The sequence below is a fragment of the Mastigoproctus giganteus genome, chromosome 9, assembly GCF_048544385.1.
Source record: "Mastigoproctus giganteus isolate SK-2022 chromosome 9, ASM4854438v1, whole genome shotgun sequence".
Taxonomy (NCBI): Eukaryota; Metazoa; Arthropoda; class Arachnida; order Uropygi; family Thelyphonidae; genus Mastigoproctus; species Mastigoproctus giganteus.
The window spans coordinates 71,386,631-71,413,648 of record NC_143583.1 but is presented as its reverse complement, the minus strand read 5'-3'; the positions used below and the strand labels follow the sequence as shown (position 1 = coordinate 71,413,648).

Genomic DNA, 27,018 nt, shown 5'->3' with positions numbered 1-27,018 from the left:
GCTATTAGCGCCTCCGTAGCCAGGTGGGAAGGAGCAGTAGTGCGCAGCATACGCTTCTTGATTAGACCGGGATTCGAGCCCGTCACCACCAAATACGGAGGATGCAGAAAGGTCAGGGAATGATCACCGCATATTCCCGGAGCAATATGGCCTTAGTTGCTAATGCTCCTAAAAACCAAATAACAAACAACAACAATAAGGCTATTGTTAGACCACACTTTGAATACTGTGTTCAAGTATGGAGACCCCCACTTAAAGTAAGACATTGAGATTCTTGAAAGGGTCCAAAAGATGGGTAACTCACCTGATGAGATCAGAAAAAGGGCATCCATATGAGGAAAGACTTCAAATACGTGGATTGCAGAGCTTGGAAACTAGGCACCTTAGAGGAGACTTGATTGAGGTGTTTAAGGCTCTGAGAGGCATAAGTAAAATGAATGAGGACAACATTTTCACAGTTATAAATGATTCCAAAACTAGGGCCCCATAAATTCAAATTATGGGGGGAATTGTTTAGACTGGATTGCAGGAAGTTTTATTTTAGCCATAGAGTTATAAATTACTGGAATAAGTTACCTACATGGGTGGCAGAGGCTGACAGTTTGGGGAAATTCAAAGGTCAGCTGGATAATTACCTATGGGAGGAGGGGAAACATACTTGTTGTCTATTTCCTTTTCTTTTATTAATTATTTATTTTTTTTTTATATATATTTTTTATTATTATTATTTTATTTTTTTTTTTAGCTGGTGCAGCATAAGCCATAGGCTTCCTTGCACTACATGGCCATTGTTAATACTAATACTAAAATCAGTGTAGATGTATATTTTTATTTTTAAAGAAAGTATGACCTAGAACCTATGGTTTTCAAAGAGGCTATTTATTTAGCCATTTTTCACAATTATTAAAGACTGCTAAGATAAAAAAATTGTATTATTATTAGTAGAGTAAAGCCAAAATGATGCAATTAAGCAAACTTTTTCTGAATCAGCAAAACATAAATGAATAAATAAAATAATAATAATAAAGTAAAATAAAACACAATATTCATACTATTCCCATTCCCACATGGCAATCTTCCAATTCTGCTTTAAACTTAGACTGACTCACTGTCTCCACTATGGTGAGGGACAATTATTTGAATATTTGAAAATAAGTGAACAAACTAAAAAGTTTTAGAACACGTTACTCAAACACCTCTCTGAGCCTGGAGGCTAGAATTTTTGTGCTAACAGTTGATAGTAAGATTTCAATGGACCAACTCATTCAGACCTACAGTAGCAACAAAGCATTTCCTTTTTTTTTTTTTTTTTTAATGAAAACCCCAAACACGAAAGGTATCAAAACCTATAGTACTTATTACCGTGCATGGGTTGAAGGAGAAGTATTGGGGGAGGGGGATGCCAGAAACTTTGCTCTAGAGACTAAACATGGGTTTCACCACTTCAAGCCACCAACTGTGCCTAATTTCCCACTTCAACTTTGTTGTATTCAAAAACCAACCGATGAGAGCAAAATGGTTTCCTCAAAAGCAAAACAAATTAACATAATTAAGAACAAAATGATCAAAATAAATAAAATATTAATTTAAAAAACATCAGACCTTATCAGAGAATGGAAGTAGTAGTAGTAGAAGAGGCATGTGATGCAAGAAAGAAAGCTTACGTTGCATCAGCCAAAATAAAAAAAAAAATTTTCACACATCCATTCCCTCTAAAAGTTTGTATAGTTTCTCCTTGAATTTACTTAAGCTATCAATTCCACAAAGACAGATGGAAGTTTGTTTCAGCAATCAACTACATGCTGGCTAAAGACCAATTTCTGCACATCTGTTCTATTATTTTCTCTCCTCAATTTATATTTATGTCCCCTCAGATTCATAATCTGAGCAAGAGGAAGAATTCCATCAAAATTGAGCCTGCTCAACCCATTCAAGGCCTTATATGCTTCAATCAGATCACCTCGCAGATGCCTAGTCTCCAGATGCTGCAACTTGCAGGACTTAAGCCTTTCTTGGTAAGACCACCCTTTTATTCCTCCCAAGTACTTCTAAGAATCCCACAAACTCAACAACTGGAAAAATTCTGAAGTCCTCTTCAATCAAAGCTGTAGTTAGCTAATCTCAGATGGAGGAACTAGTTTTCCTGTGACTTATTCTAAGGTTTTTTTCAGTCAAGACAAAATACATACTGGCCTGCAAATACAAGCTCCTACAGAAATAATACACATTGACTACTGTAGGAGTGCAATGAAGTTGCACTGACAAGGAGACAATCTCAGAAACAGTGTACATCTCAGTGGTAACACTCAATTGAGAATAAATAGCAGTATACTTCTGCTTCAGAAGTATTACTTATATGAAATGCACAAGTAGGATAACTTGTGCACCTCATATAACCAATATTCATTGTCAAGTAATTCACAATATGAAATATAAAAATTTATGCCTCTTATTATACAAACTTTGTTTGCTTTTTATTTATAGAGATATGTACAATGAAATGCAAATGAAACTCCAGTGTGTTAGTTGTATAAATTTATATAAAAAATTCCACAAGCTTTACCTGCTGATATACATATCTTGAGACAACTATATAATATCAGTGTAAATACACTATAGTTTATCCATAAATTAGCATTAGCATTAGCATTAGTAGAGGCATTTGATGCAAGAAAGCAAGCTTATGCAGCATCAGCCAAAAAAAAGAAAAAAAAAAAAGTAACATAAATAAATAAAAATAACCACTTCCACTTCACCCCTCTGTTCGTTCGAAATACCTGTCCAGCTGAGCCTTAAACTTATTTAGGCTATCAACTTCCACGACAAGGGATGGAAGTCTGTTCCACCCACCAACCACCCGCTGGCTAAAGGCAAATTTCCGCACATCTATCCTACATCTGTCTTTCCTCAATTTGAATTTATGCCCTCTCAGGTGATTTTTCTGAGCTAGAGGAAGAATCCCATCAGCATTGAGCATGCTCAAACCATTCAAGGCTTTGTACACCTCTATCAGATCACCCCGCTGGTGCCTAGTTTCCAGACACTGTAATTTGCAAAACTTAAGCCTTTCTTCGTAAGAGAACCCCTTTGTCCCATTCACCAATCTAGCTGCCCTTCTCTGTACTCGTTCCAGCAGCTCTACATCCTTCCTGAAATGAGGCCTCCAGGCCTGTATACAGTACTCTAGGTGTGGCCTGACCATTGCCTTATACAAGGGAATAATCACCTCCTTATCCCTGCTAGAAAAATTCCTATATATCATTGACAATACACCATGAGCTACTCTTGCAGCTCGTCTGCACTGCTCAGAGAACTTCATATCTGCCTGCACCACCACCCCCAGGTCCCTTTCATTCTCTACCACTGTCAGTGTAGTACCACAGAGTTGATACGTTGCTCTGGGGTTGCTGTTTCCCATATGTAGTACTTTACATTTGTCAATGTTAAACTTCATTTGCCACCTCGAAGCCCATCTGCTCAACCTTTCCAAATCCTGTTGCAGCAGCATAGTGTCAGTAGTGTCCTTGACAACCCTGCCAACCTTCGTATCGTCTGCAAACTTGGACATTAAGCCTGATATACCATCATCAATATCATTTATAAATACAGAAAACAATAAAGGCCCCAATACACCCTGAGGGACTCCACTAATAACATTAGTCCACGATGAGCAGTGTCCATTGATTACCACTCTCTGTCTTCTCCCCCTCAACCACCCCTTTATCCATAGCAGCAACTTGCCTCCAATGCCACACTGCTCCAATTTGTGCAGCAGTCTTCCATGTGCAACAGTATCAAAAGCCTTTCTAAGATCCAAGTATATAATATCAAAGTTATTCCCTGCATCCAGTTCTTTTGTGACTGCATCATAGTATCCAATCAAATTGGTCAGGCAAGACTTCCCCTTAACAAAACCATGCTGTGTCCTAGCTATAACTGAAGTCTTGTCTAGATGATCCTGCAGTGCTTCTTTCACCAGTGCCTCCATTAATTTTCCGGGAACAGAAGTTAAACTCACAGGTCTATAATTACTTGTGTCAGCCTTTGATCCCCCTTTGTGAATTGGGGTCACATTTGCACATCTCCAGTCAATGGGTACCTCCCCTGAGTCCAAGGAAGCTCTCATAATTATGGCTAAGGGTTTGCTTACCTCCTTTGCTGCCTCCTTTAATATAACTGGATAGATCCCATCCACCCCAGGTGCCTTTCTTGTGTTTATCTTCAACAATTTCTCCTCCACTTTGCTCTCAGTTATTACAAGATTCTCTAGCTTACTGCTAGAGTTGAATACACCTCTGGCATTCCCCTCGCTGAATAACTCCTCATGTGTGAATGTCGATGCAAAATATTCATTTAGTTTGTTAGCTACCCGAGCAGGGTCATCAACAGTTGACCCATCGATCTCAAGTGGACCAATCTGATTCATCCCCTTCCTTCTAGAGTTTACATAAGTAAAGAACTCTTTGCTGTTTTTCTTCGCATCCCTTGCCAAGGATCTCTCGTAATCTGCCTTCGCCTGCCTAACCTCCTTTGTAACTTGGTTACAGATCAACTTGTATCTATCATAGGCGTCCGTGTCACGTGTTAATTTGTATGTATCCCATGCATTTTTCTTCTCTGCCATATGCCTCATTAGTTCATCTGACAACCATTTAGGCCTAAACCTTGAACAATATTTCTTAGTTGGTATGTAAAGCCTAGTAGCTTCCACGATAAGTTCTTTGAATGCTTCCCATTTTGAATTTGCTGTTGGCAATATCATCAGTTGATCCCACTGTATAGAATTTAAATACTGTCTCAGTCCATTGTAGTCGCCTTTACGAAAGCAATACCCCTTCCCTTTACCCCTAATGGTAGTTACCTCTTTGAGTAACTCCCACTTCAGCACACTGTGATCACTGCCACCAAGTGGTTCATTTATCTGCAGATTCTTAATGCATGAAGAATCACTACTGATAATCAAATCAAGAGTATTACTCCCTGTAGTTGCCTCCCGAACATGCTGATGTAGAAAACAATCATCCAATAAATCCACAAAAGCCTTGCTACTGTGTGAGTGACCAGCCCCCAAATTCCAGTCAATATCTGGGAAATTAAAATCCCCCATTATAAGACTCTCTGATTTACTGGCCCACTCTATTTCTCCGAACAGTTTCTTATTATACTCATCAGAGTCATTAGGCCTATAGCACACTCCTACTCTCAATTTTGATCTCCCAATGCTTATGTCACACCAAACTGACTCGACACTGCACTGTCCAGCGATGTCGACTGGCTTCACTTCCTTGGATTTTATGTGTTTTTTAACTAATAGCATAACCCCTCCTCCCTTCCTATCCTGTCTATCCTTTCTGTAGACATTGTACTCCCCAAATTCCAGTTCTGCATTTCTTATATCTGTGTGACACCACGTCTCTGAAATCCCCACAATATCTGCCTTTGATGTTTTGAGCAATACCTCAAATTCATCAAATTTATTTACTAAACTCCTAGCATTGGTGTACACACAAGTATACATACACCTGTTCTTTTTCTTAGCTACCCTAACACAACCCATGTGTTTACTTGTACCCCAATGATTCCCAGCAGTCTCTGAAATATCCTGCATCTTATTTTCCAGGCTGCGGCTCATTCCAATAGAAGCAGTGCAAGAATCACTTTCACCTCTGCCAGTGGCTACTGTTAATCTATTAGTCCTTGTATCCCCCCAATCTAGCAGTTTTCCGACCCACCTAACATTGCCTCGATAGCATCAGCAAACATTCTTGCACCCTTTCTATTTAAGTGTATCCCATCCCTGTAGAAGCAGTCTCTCCTGTTAACAAGTACAGACCAGGCTGAAAAAAATTCTACCCCTTGAGCCCTGCACAATCTTTCCAGGGCCGAATTGATTGACAGGGCTCTCATCATATACTCCCTCCTATCGTGTCTGGGCAGAATTGCAGACACTTTCAATTTCAACCCTAATTCACGGCTTTTTTTCATCAGTGACCTGTACTTGTCAAGTAATTCCGCCGGTCTCCTACTCTTAATGTCATTAGTGCCAACGTGTACAACTATATCACCTTTTGTGCCCTTAAAAGATGATATCCGCTCTACAACGTCATCAACTTTTGCCCCTGGCAGACATACCCTTGTCCTATTCCACCTATCCTTTTTACAAAGCATGTTTCCCGTTTCCCTGACAATAGAGTCACCAACAACTACTAGTTCCTTTGGGACCAGCGCATTCTGCCTTGGGGGTTGCCGCTGTGTTCCGCGATGACCAAGTGCAAGCTCTGGCATTGGTGTGGGCAGCTGAGAGCTTGATGGGCCCCTCACTTGTAATCCTTCGAGGGCATCCACCCTATCCTTCAAGCTCTCATATAGGCCCATAACAACGCTGAGTTGTCGCCTTATCTCCTTACACTCCTTGCATCGCACACACAAATTTAACTACATAAGTATGGCATCGTTTTATTATATCTCATATTGTGGCTACCTTCATAACAAGATATCCCACTTTGAATAAATAACACTTCTCTATAAAGGAGACTATTGTTATTTATTCTCACTGGGCACCACCACCCAGATGTGTTTCAGAGCTTGTTGGCTCATTCATCGGTGGGCGGGCAGGTACCCTGATAATGCAGACATGCCATCACGGTTGTGAAGTTAATTCCACTTATAAGAGAGAGGCTAAATGGTGAAGATAATGATAATATTTTGAAGACTAAATGCACACGGCATAATAAGTTATGGGTTGAAATTAACTATATAATATCAGTGTAAATACACCATAGTTTACCCATAAATTTAACTATATAAATAGTGTAAAGGCATCATTTGATTTTATCTCATATTGTGGCTACCTTCACAATGCGATACCAGGTATTGCACTACTTCGAATAAATAATGCTCCTCTAGTAGAGGAGACTATTGTTATGCCTTGTGCATTTAGTCTTCAAAATATTATCATTATCTTCACCATTTGGCATCTCTCATATTGTAGAATTAACTTCGCAACCATAATGGAATGTCTGCATTATCAGGGTACCTGCCTGCCCACTGATGAGTGAGCCAACAAGTTCCGAAACGTGTCTGGGTGGTGGTGCCACTAAGAATAAATAACAATAGTCTCCTCTACTAGAGAAACGTTATTAATTCAAAGTAGTGCAATACCTGGTATCTCGTTGTGAAGGTAGCCACAATATGAAATAAAATCAAACGATGCCTTTACACTACTTATGTAGTTAAATTTATGGGTAAACTATGGTGTATTTACACCAATATTATATAGTTAATGGGTAAACTATGGTGTATTTACCCCAATATTATATAGTTAATTTCAACCTATATCATGCCTTGTGCACCTAGTCTTCAAAATATCTTGAGACAGTAACTTCTTTTTTCATTATATCTCTATATTTGTTTGTTAATTCAACATACTGCCTATTAGCAGTTTCTAATTCATGCACAGAAACACTGTGTTCAAGAGAATTCTGTAAGGCCTGTATTCTGAAAATGGACATTTCCTAAAAAAAAAAAAAAACCTAGATTTATGATTTTCCTAAATTTATATTTTAGAAATGAACAAGGAGTTACCTTTTATTCAGTCAGTAGGACTTCTTCTTTACCAAATCTACTTATATGAATAAATTATGAAATGATTCATTGAAACAAAATTACATAATTTAAAACTCATAATGTGTTCCTCACTATTGACACATGGGCAGTCCAACATCACAGGATCCCAGCGGTGAACCCTAACCCGATCCCAGAAATATTAAACCCCCCACGCAACCTCTAGTGAAGGAAGACATTTGTCATAAGACAATGTCAGTACGATAAAACAATGAAATTAAAAATTCCTCACTGGAATACGAATAAAATACTATTAAAATGCGATAAAACAATGATATTAAAGAATTCCTTCCTTTTACTACATAAATGAGAGATTACATACGCTCAATTTTTCCTACGTCGTTCTATTAATATTTCAGAAATGAACAAGGATTTACCTTTTATTCAGCCAGTAGGACTTATTCTTTACCAAATCTCCTTATACGAATAAATTACGAAATGATTCGTTGAAACATTGTTTTATCGCATTTTAATAGTATTTTATTCATATTCCAGTGAGGAATTTTTAATTTCATTGTTTTATCGTACTGACATTGTCTTATGACAAAATGTCTTCCTTCACTAGAGGTTGCATGGGGGGTTTAATATTTCTGGGATCAGGTTAGGGTTCACCGCTGTGATCCTGGGATGTTGGACTGCCCGTGTGTCAATAGTGAGGAACACATTATGAGTTTTCAATTATTTTAAATTATGTAATTTTGTTTCAACGAATCATTTCGTAATTTATTCATATAAGGAGATTTGGTAAAGAAGAAGTCCTACTGACTGAATAAAAAGTAACTCCTTGTTCATTTGTAAAATATTAATAGAACATAGGAAAAATTGAGTATATGTAAGCTCTCATTTATGTACTAAATTTATATATAAATTTACCTGCTGATATATATATCTTGAGACAGTAACTTCTTTTTCCAATAAATCTCTATATTTGTTTGTTAATTCAATATACTGCCTATTAGCAGTTTCTAATTCATGCACAGGAACACTGTCTTCAAGAGCATTCTGTAAGGCCTGTATTCTGAAAATGGACATTTCCTAAAAAAAAAAACAAACAAACAGTAATTACTACATTAAAAGTTATAACAATAAAAATGACAATTAGTTTTCTAAAACAATAGAAAAAATTTTCTGCATTGATTTCAAATAAACTTTCAGAATTAAACTTTACTGAAAATTGATGAAATATTGCAAATACTGGTCAAGAATGCATTTAACAACTCATTTATTCATAAATTATAAAGTTTTAAAGGATACTGTATCAATATACTAATCAGACGAATTCAGCTGTGGCATTAACACTTCGCCCAATACTGTTTTAAATATATAAATAATAAACAAAATATCTATGAACATTCACTGACTATATTTCTGAGGGAAATTTGAAAGTCTGAAATAAAACAAACGACTGACTATGCAACAATCTTTTTTTTTTTCCCCAATGGGTTTATTCTCTATGAAAGAGCAATTTAATAAACCAAACAGTCAAATATATACTTGTTACTTTGAGTAAACTACCTAAGTCAACCACAAAATACACTCGCAGTCATTGCATGGTTTGATGGAGGGTTTCTCATCATAGCTTCCCCCTAATTACACCCTCCCACATTAACACCTGACTTGTATATTGCACAGAAGATCACAGATTCTGGGGGAATAGAAGTTCATGTATGTCTCCTCTGGACTGGCTGAGTATTCAGAATGACTCATACTACACTTGATAAACATATACAATATTGTTTATTCACAGTATATACATTAAAAGAATATATCATACATCATCATTTGGGGATTATGTTAATTAATATCATTATGTGTGTGCTAAGATGTAATGATAATCACAACTCATATATCTTCATGTCTTTCTGCCTTTTCTTCTTCTGGTTTAGTTTACATCTTATAACATTCTCTTGTCTTCTAACAATTTAAACTTCCCAACAGGGATTACAGCAGTGAGCATAACACCTATATGTGTATTTTCCTACATTTATAAATCCCCGCTATAATCTTTCTTTAATTATCCCTTCCAAAATAATTATATGTGCATAGAACATAATCTCAACTTAAAACACACTAGTCTCGAGTACATACATCTATGTTCCCTCATGTATATTGTGCACAAGGGAGTAAAGATGACATCAGCATTTAGTTTATTCAATCCATTTAAAGCCCCAAACATTTCAATCAGGTCCCCTCACAACTGCCTAATTTCCAGAACTGTAATTTACAGAACTGAAGACGTTCCTTTCCTGATAAAGAGCTCTTTTGTGTTCCTGACTAATCCTGCTGCTCTTCTCTGCACTAATTCCAAAAGATCCACATCCTTTCAAAAATAAGACTTCCAGAGCTGTATGCAGCACTCAAGATACAGCCTAACTATTGTCTTATACAACAGGATAATCAGCTCTTTGTCCCTGCTGGCAAAGTTCCTGTATATCATTGACAAAACCCCCATCAGCTGCTTGTCTGTGCACATTGCTTAAAGAACTTCACGTCAGACTGTATAATTACCCCTATGCATTTTTTGTCCTCTACTACTTTGTATTTGGTAACACCCAATGTGTTATTCTGCATCATAGTAGCTAATCAGTGGTCAGCCCACTGATTAGCTACTATGATTCATGCTACTAAATTCATGCTGCAATTGCTGTATTCCTATCAAAAAGATGATCCTGCATTACTTCTTTAACCCAACTGCCAATCATTAAACTGGCAGTAGTGATGGGTCACCTGACAGGTGACTGTTAAAATTAATGTTCTAACATTAACTGTTAATCAATAACACTAGCCAGCATGATTTTCACCTCCAAGAACTTAAATGCTGTTTTTAACCATTTTTATGAGCATTAGCATTAGCATTAGTAGAGGCATTTGATGCAAGAAAGCAAGCTTATGCAGCATCAGCCAAAAAAAAAAAAAAAAAAAAAAAAAACCCACTTCCACTTCACCCCTCTGTTCATTCAAAATACCTGTCCAGCTGAGCCTTAAACTTATTTAGGCTATCAACCTCCACCACAAGGGATGGCAGTCTGTTCCACCAACCAACCACCCGCTGGCTAAAGGCAAAGAGTACATTTTGAAAATCACCATGATAGTTTCACATCACATCACAGTTATTAAATATAGAGAAAGTTACGTTTTACCAAAATATGCCAATTATGCATAATCTAGCCAGTAAGGTATGACCTACTGATTTATTTTAAGAGATATAAGCTAATTCTCTTAATTTTAGTAATCAATTCTGGCCCCAGTTTTCTTTCTGATAAACATAATGAGACCTATGGTTCTTAGGTTCAAATTCCAATGCAACAATTTACAATTTGAAGAGAGCACATTTAGTGTTTTTGTGAGTATTTTTGTAGGCTGTGCCAAGGTTTTTAAAGTATTAACTGATCATAACATGTTCTGAGGGTCGTAAATCTATCCTCCAACATAAACAGCCCCTTGAGAGTGGGGGAATGCAGCCTGCAACCCTTGCAGTAGCAGTAAAATAATTTCCGGCTCTACCTGCCAATTCACAAATATTTTTCCTTACAGTGTTTTCATGAGTAGAAGTAGTAATTTGCCACATCTGTGTACTGTGTAGTGATAAAAATTGAATTTCTGTTGTTTTTATATTGTAGTGGTCAAAACTGAATTTACGTTTTCAGAAATTCATTTAGTGCTAAAATGAATAAGCAGACAAATATTTATTTAAAGTATACCCAGTAAAATAAAATAAAATAAAATATTTCCAGAAGCTTTCGGAACTCGTGTCCCTTTCTCAACTGACAGAATTTTTAAATACATTACAAGCAAACTGTGGCACGTTACTCATTCGTCATTGTTGTAGCACGGACGTGTGCTGCCTTGCGCCAGTGATCATCCATCAATAAAACGGTTGTCTCCAGGATTGGATGTATACGCATGCCTTTCTGGCGATTTAATGCCTTAGGGTTGTTCATTATGTTTAGTGACTCTAGCCATAGGCGGTGGCGAAAGTGTCGCGCGTGGTCCACTATCTCAAAGTCGCGCTTGGGGTCAAGATCGTGGTTGGTAGCCCAAAAATGTTCTGCAAGCGCGGACTGGTCAGTTTCGGCAAGCCGGATTGCTCTGTCGTGTTCCGTGAGGCGATCCTGGAGACGTCTCGATGTCTCACCTACGTAGCAACTGTTACAGGCCCTACAGGTGATACGGTACACTACATTGCTGCGTAAGACAGGTGTGACAGGGGTCTTCACACTGGAGACAAGTGAACGTAGGTTCCTACCTGGTAATTGTACACATTTTATGTTGTAACTTCTCAGGATCTTCGAGATACGTCCTGACACTCCTGGATAGTACGGAATGTAGGCGGATGATATGCCGACTTGCTTCGGAGGTCTTGGGTTGGAAGTAAGCTCTTGTGCCTGTAACAAGCATCTGTTTAGTACATGGGATGGATAACCGCATCTGGTTAAGTCCGCCTTCACACGGGAGATCTCGTTACGTCTAATTGTGTCGGTGCTGGAATGGCTCCAGGCCCTGGAGAACAGGGTGCGGGCAGTGCTATTGAGATGGCTTGGAGCGTGGCCGGACCCGTAGTTGGTGAATTGACCGCACCACATGGGTTTGCGGTATACTGAGGTCTCTAGATGTGGGCCTACGCGATGCACTAGCACGTCCAGAAACGGGAGCGAACCGTCCACCTCTGATTCTACGGTAAACTTGATGAAATTGGATAGAGAGTTGAGGTATTCTAGTAGTACCGTTTCAGAACCACGTGGTATTATGGTAAAAATATCGTCGACATATCTACACCACGTTGTAATAGGTGTAGGTGGGTTCTGGTGTATCTGCTTCTCCAGATCTTCCATGGCGATGTTAGCTACTACGGAACTGACAGGGGCACCCATAGCAGTGCCATGTACTTGTTTGTAGAGTGAGTCTTCAAAGGTGAAGATGCTGCTAGAGAGGCATAGGTTGAGGGCGGTACAGATGTCATCAGTGGATAGTGACGTCCTGGATTGGAGGCTTAAGTCGCTCTCAAGGAGCCTTCTGGCGCAGTGCACGGCCTGTTGGACGGGAATCGAGGTGAATAAAGAAACCACGTCAAATGATGCCATGACAGAGTTATCAGGGATTGAAATGTCCTTAATGGTGTTAATGAATTCACTGCTGTTTTTAACGGTGTGAGATGTATTACCTATAAGAGGCGAGAGGAGGCTCGCGATGTGTTTGGACAGTTCATACGTTGGGGCACTGCAGCAAGACACTATAGGTCTGAGAGGAATACCCGGTTTATGGATCTTTGGTAATCCGTAGAATTGTGGTAGTTGACAGCCAGTACCACGCAGAAGATGGTGAGTCGCGGTCGGGATCTTCTTATCTTTAAGCCATGCGTGGACAAGTTTATTAACATTTGCTTCCAGACGTTTCAAGACTTTAACGGGAGGATCAGGTAGAGGTTCATATACGTTAGGATCGAGTAATAGGGCCAAGGCTTTCTCTCGGTAGGCTGATCGGTCCAGCACAACAGTCCGGCGCCCTTTATCCGCAGGAAGTACAACGATGGAGTTGTCTTTTCTTATAGATGACAGGGCGGCATCATCATCCCTGTCATCTATAAGAAAAGACAACTCCATCGTTGTACTTCCTGCGGATAAAGGGCGCCGGACTGTTGTGCTGGACCGATCAGCCTACCGAGAGAAAGCCTTGGCCCTATTACTCGATCCTAACGTATATGAACCTCTACCTGATCCTCCCGTTAAAGTCTTGAAACGTCTGGAAGCAAATGTTAATAAACTTGTCCACGCATGGCTTAAAGATAAGAAGATCCCGACCGCGACTCACCATCTTCTGCGTGGTACTGGCTGTCAACTACCACAATTCTACGGATTACCAAAGATCCATAAACCGGGTATTCCTCTCAGACCTATAGTGTCTTGCTGCAGTGCCCCAACGTATGAACTGTCCAAACACATCGCGAGCCTCCTCTCGCCTCTTATAGGTAATACATCTCACACCGTTAAAAACAGCAGTGAATTCATTAACACCATTAAGGACATTTCAATCCCTGATAACTCTGTCATGGCATCATTTGACGTGGTTTCTTTATTCACCTCGATTCCCGTCCAACAGGCCGTGCACTGCGCCAGAAGGCTCCTTGAGAGCGACTTAAGCCTCCAATCCAGGACGTCACTATCCACTGATGACATCTGTACCGCCCTCAACCTATGCCTCTCTAGCAGCATCTTCACCTTTGAAGACTCACTCTACAAACAAGTACATGGCACTGCTATGGGTGCCCCTGTCAGTTCCGTAGTAGCTAACATCGCCATGGAAGATCTGGAGAAGCAGATACACCAGAACCCACCTACACCTATTACAACGTGGTGTAGATATGTCGACGATATTTTTACCATAATACCACGTGGTTCTGAAACGGTACTACTAGAATACCTCAACTCTCTATCCAATTTCATCAAGTTTACCGTAGAATCAGAGGTGGACGGTTCGCTCCCGTTTCTGGACGTGCTAGTGCATCGCGTAGGCCCACATCTAGAGACCTCAGTATACCGCAAACCCATGTGGTGCGGTCAATTCACCAACTACGGGTCCGGCCACGCTCCAAGCCATCTCAATAGCACTGCCCGCACCCTGTTCTCCAGGGCCTGGAGCCATTCCAGCACCGACACAATTAGACGTAACGAGATCTCCCGTGTGAAGGCGGACTTAACCAGATGCGGTTATCCATCCCATGTACTAAACAGATGCTTGTTACAGGCACAAGAGCTTACTTCCAACCCAAGACCTCCGAAGCAAGTCGGCATATCATCCGCCTACATTCCGTACTATCCAGGAGTGTCAGGACGTATCTCGAAGATCCTGAGAAGTTACAACATAAAATGTGTACAATTACCAGGTAGGAACCTACGTTCACTTGTCTCCAGTGTGAAGACCCCTGTCACACCTGTCTTACGCAGCAATGTAGTGTACCGTATCACCTGTAGGGCCTGTAACAGTTGCTACGTAGGTGAGACATCGAGACGTCTCCAGGATCGCCTCACGGAACACGACAGAGCAATCCGGCTTGCCGAAACTGACCAGTCCGCGCTTGCAGAACATTTTTGGGCTACCAACCACGATCTTGACCCCAAGCGCGACTTTGAGATAGTGGACCACGCGCGACACTTTCGCCACCGCCTATGGCTAGAGTCACTAAACATAATGAACAACCCTAAGGCATTAAATCGCCAGAAAGGCATGCGTATACATCCAATCCTGGAGACAACCGTTTTATTGATGGATGATCACTGGCGCAAGGCAGCACACGTCCGTGCTACAACAATGACGAATGAGTAACGTGCCACAGTTTGCTTGTAATGTATTTAAAAATTCTGTCAGTTGAGAAAGGGACACGAGTTCCGAAAGCTTCTGGAAATATTTTATTTTATTTTATTTTACTGGGTATACTTTAAATAAATATTTGTTAAACTATGGACCCCAGTACTCCAGGCCCATTTGTCACAATAAGCAGACACATAGGAAGTGTATCAATCATCCAGACAATTTTTGTGGATGGTTTACCCCAAAGACTCAAAGGAAAAATATCTATGACATTACAAAACTTTTGTATTCTTTTAATTTCAGATGTAAAATTGGTGATCAAGACAAATCTCGAGCGCCTCACAAGTGTTGTATTACCTGTACGACAAACCTTAGGAAGTGGAAACATGGCAAACTCAAAGCGTTACATTTTGCAGTCCCTATGGTTTGGCGAGATATAACAAATATATGTATAACAAATATATCTGGTATGTCTAAAAAAAAAAGCAAACGCTATAATATACCCAAATATACCTTCTGCAATTCAACCCATTCCACACAGTGACAATTTGCCAGTACCAGTGTCCCCGAAAACTTGGGATAACAGTAGTGGGGAAGATAATAGTTATCAAGTTGAAGTTGAGGATTCCCCAGAAGCCTCCACTTCACAAGATGTCGACTATCAACCAGTAAGTTCAGGTAGTGGGGTATATTTAATCAAACAAGATGAGTTGAATGATTTAGTTCGAGACTTAAATTTGCCGAAAGAACAAGCTGGGCTGTTAGATTCTAGGTTACAGCAGTGAAATATACTCGCAGCAGGACCAAAGATTTCAGTGTTTCAAAAAAGACATGAAAAGTTTTTGAAATATTTTTTTACGGAGGACAATATGTGTTTTTGAAAAGACATTATTGGACGTCTGAAAGAGTTACTGTTTGTAACTTGCCGCCTTTGTTATACGATATGTTATATTCCGAACTAGATAGCATTAGTATAGTATAGCATAATATTGTCAATTAATCAGTAAAATCTATTAAACTTGTTAAACTTCGTTGTCAATTAAATTGTACTTTTAACTAAACATATATAATGACTTAGATTACAAACATAACATAATTAATTAATACATAACTTGATACGGAAGTTATATAAAGGGAACTCATAGATAATTAATACTTGATACTGAAAAATATATATACCGTTATAACTTTTTTTTTTTTTTTTTTTTGATTTGGTAGTTGTTGACGCATCGGCTTCTGTGGCCATATTGCACCTCCCAAGTTTTTGCAGTACTTTGATCCAAGCCCGAGGCGGGAATCGAACCCACGACCTTTGGGTTGCCGGGCAGGTACTTTACCCACTCGGCTAGCCCGGTCGGCCACCGTTATAACTGTGTTGGGATACAAGTTTGGGGTTATAATTTTGTACTGAAATTGAAAGAAATTAAATCGAAATCATGACTCAGACCAGAGCAGTAAAGCAAAAGGCTCAAGCTAATTGGAGTGCTGTAGCTCAGAGGAGAACTGAGGGGGGAGGGGGGGGGCAGTTGCCCTCTGAATCACAGTCTTTTAAAATGTTCTGCTTACGTGATATTTGTGAAGCAATCAGGTATTGGACGTAATATTGCCATGCGGGATGTTTTTGTGTTTGCGCGATGCAAGGAGTGTAACAAAATCAGGCAACAACTCAATATTCTTAAGGGCCTATATGAGAGCTTGAAGGATAAGGTGGTTGCCTTTGAAGGAACTAAATTGAGGGGCCCATCAAGCTCTCAGCTGCCCACATCAACGCCAGAGCTTCCATTTGTTCATCACGCAACACAGCGGCAACACCCAAGGCGGAATGCACTGGTCCCACAGGAACTAGTAGTTGCTGGTGACTCTATTGTCAGGAAAACGGGAAACATGCTTTGTAAAAAGGATAGGTGGAACAGGAGCAGGGTATGTCTGCAGGGACAAAAGTTAATAATGTTGTAGAGCGGATATCATCTTTTAAGGGTACAAAAGGTGATATAGTTGTACACGTTGGCACTAATGATATCAAGAGTAGGAGACTGGCAGAATTACTTAACAAGTACAGGTCACTGTTGAAAAAAAGACGAGAATTAGGGTTGAATTTGAAAGTGTCTGCAATTCTGCCCAGACACGATAGGAGGGAGTATATGATGAGAGCCTTGTCGATCAATTCGGCCCTGGAAAGATTGTGCAAGGCTCAAGGGGTAGAATTTTTTTCAGCCTGGACTGTACTTGTTAACAGGAGAGACTGCTTCTACAGGGATGGGATACACTTAAATAGAAAGGGGTGCAAGAATATTTACTCATGCTATCGAGGCAGTGTTAGGTGGGTCAGAAAACTGCTAGCTTGGGGGGATACAAAGACTAATAGATTAATGGTAGCCACTGGCAGAGGTGAAAGTGATTCTTGCACTGCTCCTATTGGAATGAGCAGAAGTTTGAAACACAAGATGATATTTAAGAGACTGCTGGGAGTCATTAGCATTAGCATTAGTAGAGGCATTTGATGCAAGAAAGCAAGCTTATGCAGCATCAGCCAAAAAAAAAAAAAAAAAACCCTCGTCACCCCTCTGTTCGTTCAAAATACCTGTCTAGCTGAGCCTTAAACTTATTTAGGCTATCAACCTCCACTACAAGGGATGGAAGTCTGTTCCACCAACCAACCACCCGCTGGTTAAAGGCAAATTTCAGCACGTCTATCCTACATCTGTCTTTCCTCAATTTGAATTTATGCCCTCTCAGGTGATTATTCTGAGCTAGAGGAAGAATCCCATCAGCATTGAGCATGCTCAAACCATTCAAGGCTTTATACACCTCTATCAGATCACCTCGCTGGTGCCTGGTCTCCAGACACTGTAATTTGCAAAACTTAAGCCTTTCTTCGTAAGAGCACCCCTTTGTTCCATTCACTAATCTTGTTGCCCTTCTCTGTATTCATTCCAGCAGCTCTACATCCTTCTTGAAATGAGGCCTCCAGACCTGTATACAGTACTCTAGGTGTGGCCTGACCATTGCCTTATACAAGGGAATAATCACCTCCTTATCTCTGCTGGAAAAATTCCTGTATATCATTGACAATACTCCATGAGCTACTCTTGCAGCCCGTCTGCACTGCTCAGAGAACTTCATATCTGCCTGCACAACCACCCCCAAGTCCCTTTCATTCTCTACCACTGTCAGTGTAGTACCACAGAGTTGATACGTTGCTCTGGGGTTGCTGTTTCCCATGTGTAGTACTTTACATTTGTCAATGTTAAACTTCATTTAGATAGATAGATAGATTTTCTGTTTATACTCCGGGACGACCAAACGGTCAGAGGAGTTCACAAGATAGACAGAATACAAGAAACAGCACCGTATTCAGTAGTCACGGGCTTGAACCCCGGTCACTCAAGGCACGTGTACTTATGCACCCGCGCGCCTGACCACTAGGCTACGGCGGCCTTTTGCCACCTCTCAGCCCATCTGCTCAACCTTTCCAGATCCTGTTGCAGCAGCATAGTGTCAGTAGTGTCCTTGACAACCCTGCCAACCTTTGTATCGTCTGCAAACTTGGACATTAAGCTTGATATACCATCATCAATATCATTTATAAATACAGAAAACAATAATGTACCCAACACTGAGCCCTGAGGGACTCCACTAATAACATTAGTCCACGATGAGCAGTGTCCATTGATTACCACTCTCTGTCTTCTCCCCCTCAACCACCCCTTTATCCACAGCAGCAATTTGCCTCCAATGTCACACTGCTCCAATTTGTGTAGCAGTCTTCCATGTGCAAGAGTATCATTGCGGTACAAGTAAACACATGGGTTGTTTTAGGGTAGCTTAGAATAAAAAAAGGTGCATGTATATTTGCATGTACACCAATGCCAGGAGTTTGGTAAATAAATTTGATGAATTTGAGGTATTGCTCAAAGCATCAAATGCGGATATTGTTGGGATATCAGAGACGTGGTGTCACACAGATATAAGGAATGCAGAACTGGAATTTGGGGAGTACAACGTCTACAGAAAGGATAGACAGGATAGGAAGGGAGGAGGGGTTGTGCTATTAGTTAAGAAACACATAAAATCCAAGGAAGTGAAGCCAGTTGACATCGATGGACAGCGCAGTGTCAAGTCAGTTTGGTGTGACATAAGCATTGGGAAATCAAAATTGAGAGTAGGAGTGTGCTATGGGCCTAATGACTCTGATCAGTATAATAAGAAACTGTACAGGGAAATAGAGTGGGCCAGTACATCGGAGAGTCTTATAATGGGGGATTTTAATTTCCCAAATATTGACTGGAATTTGTGGATTGGCCACTCACACAATAGCAAAGCTTTTGTGGATTTATTGGATGATTGTTTTCTACATCAGCACGTTTCGGAGGCAACTAGAGGGAGTAATACTCTTGATTTGTTTATCAGTAGTGATTCTTCATGCATTAAGTACACTGGACCGAACCTATTGGTAACTCTCTAGGAGGCTTCCGGATCAGCTAGTGTATAATCTTGCTACCTCTACTCTTCCAGATAGTGACTGGAGGGAGTCCGAGTAGTGTGTATGCGGGGAGCATTGTCGAGGCCACATTATGTCAAGGATCTGGGCATATTCTTACCACGTGTACGCCATATCCAAAAATTTCATTACTTCATACAGCATGTCCCACCCACTCTTTCTTACTATTGAATACACCATGAATTGTAAAATTAATAGAGCAAGCTTATCTGCGAAAAGATCTAAACCTCCCAAGGACTTCCTAATTCATTTCACAAATATACATGGTCTCAATGCTAATCTCAACAATGTCCATTTCCACTTGCAGTCTGCCAAAGCCCATGTACATTTTCTGACAGAATCTTAGTTATCGGTTGATTCAACTACTGCTCATCTCAGATGCCCAAATCATTCGCTGTGTGATTATTTTCGCCTCAAAGGTGGAACTTGTGGATATGTCCGTTCTGATATTCCCTGTCAGAGACTTGGCAATTTGGAATCTCCTCTCTTTGATCTTCTCTGGCTTAAAATCTCTCTACCTCATTGTGTCAAATTCATCTGGTGTCTCTACCGTTCTCCCATCACTTGGAGCTCTTTGACTTCCTCTTTTTGCAACTTAACTTTCTTCAGTCCAACTTTCCTAACATTGGAGGTTTGGCAGGTGAAGGCAGATTACGAGAAATCCTTGGCAAAAAATGCTAAGAAAAACAGCAAGGATTTCTTTACTTATATAAACTCTAAAAGGAAGGGGATGAATCAGATTGGTCCACTTGACATCGATGGTTCGACTGTTGATGATCCTGCACAGATAGCAAACAAACTTAATGAGTATTTTGCATCTACATTCACATATGAGGAATTATTAAGGTTTGAAAATGGCAGAAGGTTATCAAATTGTAGCAGGATACATAATAATTTTGGAATAACTGAGAGCAAAGTGGAAGAGAAATTGTTGAAGTTAAACGTAAGACAAGCACCTGGGGTGGATGGGATCTATCCAGTTATATTAAAGGAGGCGGCAAAGCAACTAAGCAAACCCTTAGCCATAATTATGAGAGCGTCCTTGGACTCAGGGGAGGTTCCCACAGACTGGAGATGTGCAAATGTATCCCCAATTCACAAAGGGGGATCGAAGGGTGACACGAATAATTACAGACCAGTTAGTTTAACTTCTGTTCCTGGTAAAATAATGGAGTCACTGGTTAAAGATGCATTGCAGGATCATCTAGACAAGACTGCAGCAATAATTCAGACACAGCATGGGTTTGTTAAGGGAAAGTCTTGTCTGACAAATTTGATAGGATATTATGATGTGGTTACAAAGGAATTGGATGCAAAAAATAATTTTGATATCATATATTTGGATTTCAGGAAAGCTTTTGACACTGTTGCGCATGGAAGACTATTGTACAAATTGGAGCAGAATGGTATTAAGGGTAAGTTACTACAATGGATAAAAGGATGGTTAAGTGGGAGAAGACAGAGGGTGGTAATCAATGGGTGCTGCTCTTCTTGGACTAATGTTATTAGTGGTGTCCCACAGGGTTCAGTGTTAGGTCCACTGTTGTTTTGTTTATTTATCAATGATATTGATGAAGGTATATCAGGCTTAATGTCGAAGTTTGCAGATGATACAAAGGTTGGCAGGGTTGTTAATGACAGTAATGGCAGTATGCTACTGCAACAGGATCTGGATAATTTGGGCAGATGGGCTAAGAAGTGGCAACTGAAGTTTAACTTTGACAAATGCAAAGCACTGCATATGGGTAGAAGTAACCCCAGAGAAATGTACCAACTGTGTGGTACTACACTTAAGGTGGTAGAAAATGAAAAAGACCTGGGAGTAATTGTGCAGGCAGATATGAAGTTTTCTGAGCAATGCAGACAGGCTGCCAGGGCAGGTCATGGGGTTTTGTCAATGATATATAGGAATTTTGTTAGCAGGGAGAAGGAGGTGATTATCCCTCTGTATAAGGCAATGGTCAGGCCACGCCTTGAGTACTGCGTACAGGTCTGGAGGCCTCATTTTAGGAAGGATGTAGATTTACTTGAGCGTGTACAGAGAAGGGCAACAAGATTGGTGAGGGGAATGAAGGGATCCTCTTATCAAGAGAGGCTTAAGTTCTGCAAATTGCAGTGGCTGGAGACTAGGCACCTGCGCAGTGATCTGATTGAGGTGTATAAGGCCTTGAATGGGTTGAGTACGCTGAATTCTGATGGGATCCTTCCACTTGTTCAGATTACGAACCTAAGGGGGCATAAATTCAAATTAAGAAAGGACAGATGTAGAATAGATGTGCGGAAATTTGCCTTTAGCCAGCAGGTGGTTAATTGCTGGAACAAACCTCCATCTGTCGTTGTGGAAGTTGATAGGTTGAATAAATTTAAGGAGGAACTGGACAGGCATTTGGAGGGAATGGTGTGATTTTTTTTTTTTTTTTGGCTGATGCTGCGTAAGCTCATACACTTGCTTTCTTGCATCACATGCCACTACTACTACTACTACTACATTGAGGTAATTTTCCTTGGTGATTTTAATGTTCACAACTCCAGCTGGCTTCCGTTTTCTAGTCACACTATCCCAGCAGGTCGAGATGCTGAGGCTTTTGCAATTACTAATGACCTAGCAGGTTGTTCATTTACCTACAAGAATACCATACAATCCTAATCATACAGCCAATACTCTTGATCTTTTTCTCACAAACAACCCTTCCAAGTACACGGTCAAAGTGAGAGGTCCTTTAGGCACTTCAGATCACAACTTGGTGATTGTCTCTTCTCCAATGGAACCTTTATCTCATGGCTATTCCCAACCTTGTGTTGTTTAGCATTACAAGAATGCAAAATGGGATGGGCTGCGAGACTTCTTTTCTTCTTTTCCTTGGTCGGATTATTGTTTCAAAATTTCTGATGTCAACATCTGCTCAGATCGTGTCAGTGAAATTATTCTTGCAGGAATGGAATCCTTTAATCTCACACTCCACTTTAAAATCTCGTCCTTTATCTAAACCTTGGTTTTCCAATAAATGTGCTAAGGCTGTTCAAAAGAAGAACGTTGCATATCATAATTGGCTTGTTTCTAATTCTTCAGTTTCATTTTCTGCCTACACCAAAGCTCGCAACAATTGTAAAGCAGTTATTAATCAGTCCAAACTAGAGTTTGGACTGATTGATTAATAACATCCTAAGAGTAGAAAACTTGCTTCTTGCCCTAATGGTAGCCAAGCATTCTGGTTTCTTGCCAAAGCTATTGGCCGCAGCTTTTGCCCACCTCTGTCCAAACCAGATGGTTCTGTTGTCACTTCAGCCAAGGATAAAGCTGACCTGATAGCATCCCATTTTTCTTCCAGCTCATGTATTAATTATCTTGGTAAAACTCCTCCCACCATTCCCAACACGCTCCATTCAATGCCTCCAGTGGTCTTCCGTCAAAAGGATGTCAGAAGGATTTTGACAAATCTTGATGTTAAGATAGCTCCAGGTCCTGGTGGTATTTTTCCACTTGTTCTCAAAATCTGTGCTCCTGAACTTACTCCTATTCTTTGCCACCTTTTTTCACTTTCTTATTCCAGTGGTGTTTTTCCTTCTGCTTTGAAAGTTGCTCATATCCAGCCAGTTCCTAAAAAGGAAGTTTTTTAGATGCAGAGGAAGCAATATTTGTAATGTGCTTGTGCCAAGAGAGATTAGAAGTCAGGGCAATCCCCAAAAGAGATATATCATTTTGCCTAGAAATCGGAGTGTCACTAAAGATAAGCATAGGAGCAGAAGAATCCTTTTTGCAAGATACAAGACAAGAGATAGCAAGATTATACATTAGCTGATCCGGAAGCCTCCTGGAGAGTTACCAATAGGTCTGATACAGTGTACTAACTAATGGCCGGCTTGCGAACACCGTTTTAGAACTGTACCCTCAAAATGTAAGGCATATTGGATCTTGCCACGATGTTCATCATAACCTCAAAAGTCATCAATCATACTGCATGATGGAAGAGATGGGGAAGGGTTGACCAGAATATCTATAAATACAACTCATCCTTCTATGTAGCTTATTCCATTATTAGAAAACAGGTGAAACTTGAAGTGAAGAATGCTTATACTAATAACATAAAAAGTATAGGATGCTATACTACATAAAAAACATATGAACTGCTTTTGGAAATATTGGCAACGTGGAAAAAACAAATGTATACCATCTACTGGTTCTAATAATATTAGGGCTGAGGAATTTTAAAAACATTACTTTAAATTCTATGCTTATGATCAAAACCAAAACATAATCTTACACTATACTCCATTAGACTGTACTAATGATGTACTTGTCTATTTTGAAATCGATTATAATATTTTGCTAAATGCAATAAACAGTTTCACTCTAAATTATTCTCCTAGCTTTCATGGAATTCCAGTGGCTTTCTAGAAGCACTGCTTTGTAATACTTCATTAGTAATTGTTTCATCTAATAAGGGTTATATTCAATCATGGAATATTTCCATCCAAATTAAAAATAACAATCACTCCTCTTCTAAAAGAAGGGTAAGATTTTGTCCCAAATTCCCTTTCTAACATCATTGAAAATATAATATACACTCAGATAAGAAAATTCACAATTGACAAAATTGGATTTCTACATTCCTTAATGGGAGATCCGCTGTAACTAATCTTGTTTCTCTACAGTTTGACATTAGAGTAATTTGATAGTAATAATCAGATAGAGTTGGTGCCTCCATAGCCAGGTGGGCAGGAGCAGCAGTGCATAGCACATGCTTCTTGATTAGACCGGGGTTCGAGCCCATGACCACCAAATACAGAGGATGTGGAAAGGTCAGGGAATGACCACCATATATCTCCGGAGCAATATGGCCTTAGTTGCTAATGCTCCTAAAAACCAAATAACAACAACAATCAGATAGATATTATATATTTAGATCTAAAGAAAGCTTTTGGCACCATCCCTCATTCTCTGATTTATTCTAAACTATTACATGGGGGGAGATGGGCAAAGCAGAATTCTTTCTTCCTTCCTATTTAAAGGGGTGTGCCACAGGGTTCTCTCTGGATCCTCTATTATTTGGAATTTTTTTTTTTTAAATTATATCCAGGTATGTCTGAAGGAATCTAATTTTAAATTACTCACTTATGCTAATGACTTGAAAATCTACAAAGAGATTTGTTGCTAGCATACTGGAACAGGGATTAAAAGAAAATTTACTCTTGGATCAAACACAATAGTTTATCTATTAATCTTGAGAAATGTTATTCCATATCTGTTTCAGACTATCACAAAAAAATATACATTTGATTTTAACTATGCTTTGGGCCATCATAAAATCGAAAAGATTAAAGAAACTAGAGATTTGGGAATTATTTTTTCATCTAATGGTAACTTCAACAGACATATCAACAAAATTATTGCCATCACTTCAAAAAAAGAATCTTTTTTTAATTTCTAAATTATATCAGCTAATAAAAACAGCCTATACTATGACTGTCAATCTAATTCTTGAATATGCCTCCTAGGTTTGGGCTCCTAAATATTTAATCAACAGGAGCAGGTTCAGAGATCCATGATCTGGTTTCTTGTATTTAAATCTAATTTGAATTGAAATCCTATGATGACATATAAATTTTTTGGCTTAGCTCCCCTATCTATATATATATATATATATATATATATATATATCAAAGGAGACCATTTCAGATTGTAAGTTTCTACATTTATTAATATCCAGTAAATTGGATTTCCCTGATCTGTTATCTCTGATATAGGGTGTCCACCTATGCAATTAAGACACCATAAACCTTTTCTTCTTCAAAATTTTAGAACTATTTAAAATTTTATTTTTTCAATAGAACATTCAATTTTTTAAACTCTTCAAATTTTGATGTTTTTTTTACAAAAGAACCAATATCAAAAAAAGTTATCAATTGGGTACATTTAAGGAGAGCATAAGGATTCATAAACAAAATCTACTCTTAAATGGAAAAAAATTAAATTATAAAATAATATAAGTGGAAACTTTGGATTTGAGAATACCAGACTCCTGATTTGTTTTTCTCCTCTCCTATCTCCTTTTTTTTATTTTTAAGATGTAACTGATTTAATATGTCTTTAATATTAATTGGTCCTTGAGATTGTCACAGACATTCCCTCAGATATACCATCATCAATATCATTTATAAATACAGAAACCAATAATGGACCCAACACTGAACCTTAGGACTCCACTAATAACATTAGTCCACAATGAGCAGTGTCCACTGATTACCACTCTCTGTCTTCTCCCCCTCAACCACCCCTTTATCCATAGCAGCAATTTGCCTCTAATGCCACACTGGTCCAATTTGTGCAGCAGTCTTCCATGTGCAACAGCATCAAAAGCCTTTCTTAGATCCAAGTATATAATATCAAAGTTATTCCATGCATCCAGTTCTTTTGTGACTTCATCATAGTATCCAATCAAATTGGTCAGGCAAGACTTCCCCTTAACAAAACCATGCTGTGTATGAGCTATAACTGAAGTCTTGTCTAGATGATCCTGCAGTGCTTCTTTAACCAGTGCCTCCATTAATTTTCCTGGAACAGAAGTTAAACTCACAGGTCTATAATTACTTGTGACAGCCTTTGATCCTGTTTTGTGAATTGGGGTCACATTTGCACATCTCCAGTCTGTGGGTACCTCCCCTGAGTCCAAGGAAGCTCTCATAATTATGGCTAAGGGTTTGCTTACTTCCTTTGCTGCCTCCTTTAATATAATTGGATAGATCCCATCCACCCCAGGTGCCTTTCTTGTGTTTATCTTCAACAATTTCTCCTCCACTTTACTCTCAGTTATTACAAGATTCTCTAGCTTACTGCCAGAGTTGAATACACCTCTGGCATTCCCCTCGCTGAATAACTCCTCATATGTGAATGTCGATGCAAAATATACATTTAGTTTGTTAGCTACCTGAGCAGGATCATCAACAGTTGGCCCATCGATATCAAGTGGACCAATCTGATTCATCCCTTTCCTTCTAGAGTTTACATAAGTAAAGAACTCTTTGCTGTTTTTCTTTGCATCCCTTGCCAAAGATTTCTCGTAATCTGCCTTTGCCTGCTAACCTCCTTTGTAACTTGGTTACAGATCAACTTGTGTCTATCATAGGCTTCTGTGTCACGTGTTAATTTATATATATCCCATGCATTTTTCTTCTCTGCCATATGTCTCAATAGTTTATCTGACATCCATTTAGGCCTAAACCTTGAACAATATTTATTAGCTGGTATGTAAAGCCTAGTAGCTTCCAAGATAAGTTCTTTGAATGCTTCCCATTTTGAATTTGCTGTTGGTAACATCTTCAGTTGGTCCCACTGTATAGAATTTAAATACTGTCTCAGACCATCGTAGTCATCTTTACGAAAGCAATAACCCTTGCCTTTACCCCTGATTGTAGTTACCTCTTTGAGTAAATCCCACTTCAGCACACTGTGATCACTGCCACCTAGTGGTTCCTTTATCTGCAGATTCTTAATTTTTTTTTTTTTTTTTTTTTTTCATGTGAACCCCAAACACGAGAGGTATTAGAACCTATAGTACTTAGTACCATGCTTGAGTTGGAGGTTGAGAACA

At 39.4% G+C, this 27,018-nt stretch overlaps 1 protein-coding gene across 1 annotated transcript in view; it reads right to left on the bottom strand.

Moving 5' to 3' along the window:
* Positions 1-27,018, bottom strand: part of LOC150080437 (centrosomal protein of 290 kDa-like) — a 386,964-nt gene that overhangs the window by 340,093 nt on the left and 19,853 nt on the right. Inside the window, 1 exon segment of the mRNA XM_090380692.1 lies at positions 8,497-8,658. Within this exon segment, the coding sequence (XP_090236818.1) occupies positions 8,497-8,658 (162 nt within the window).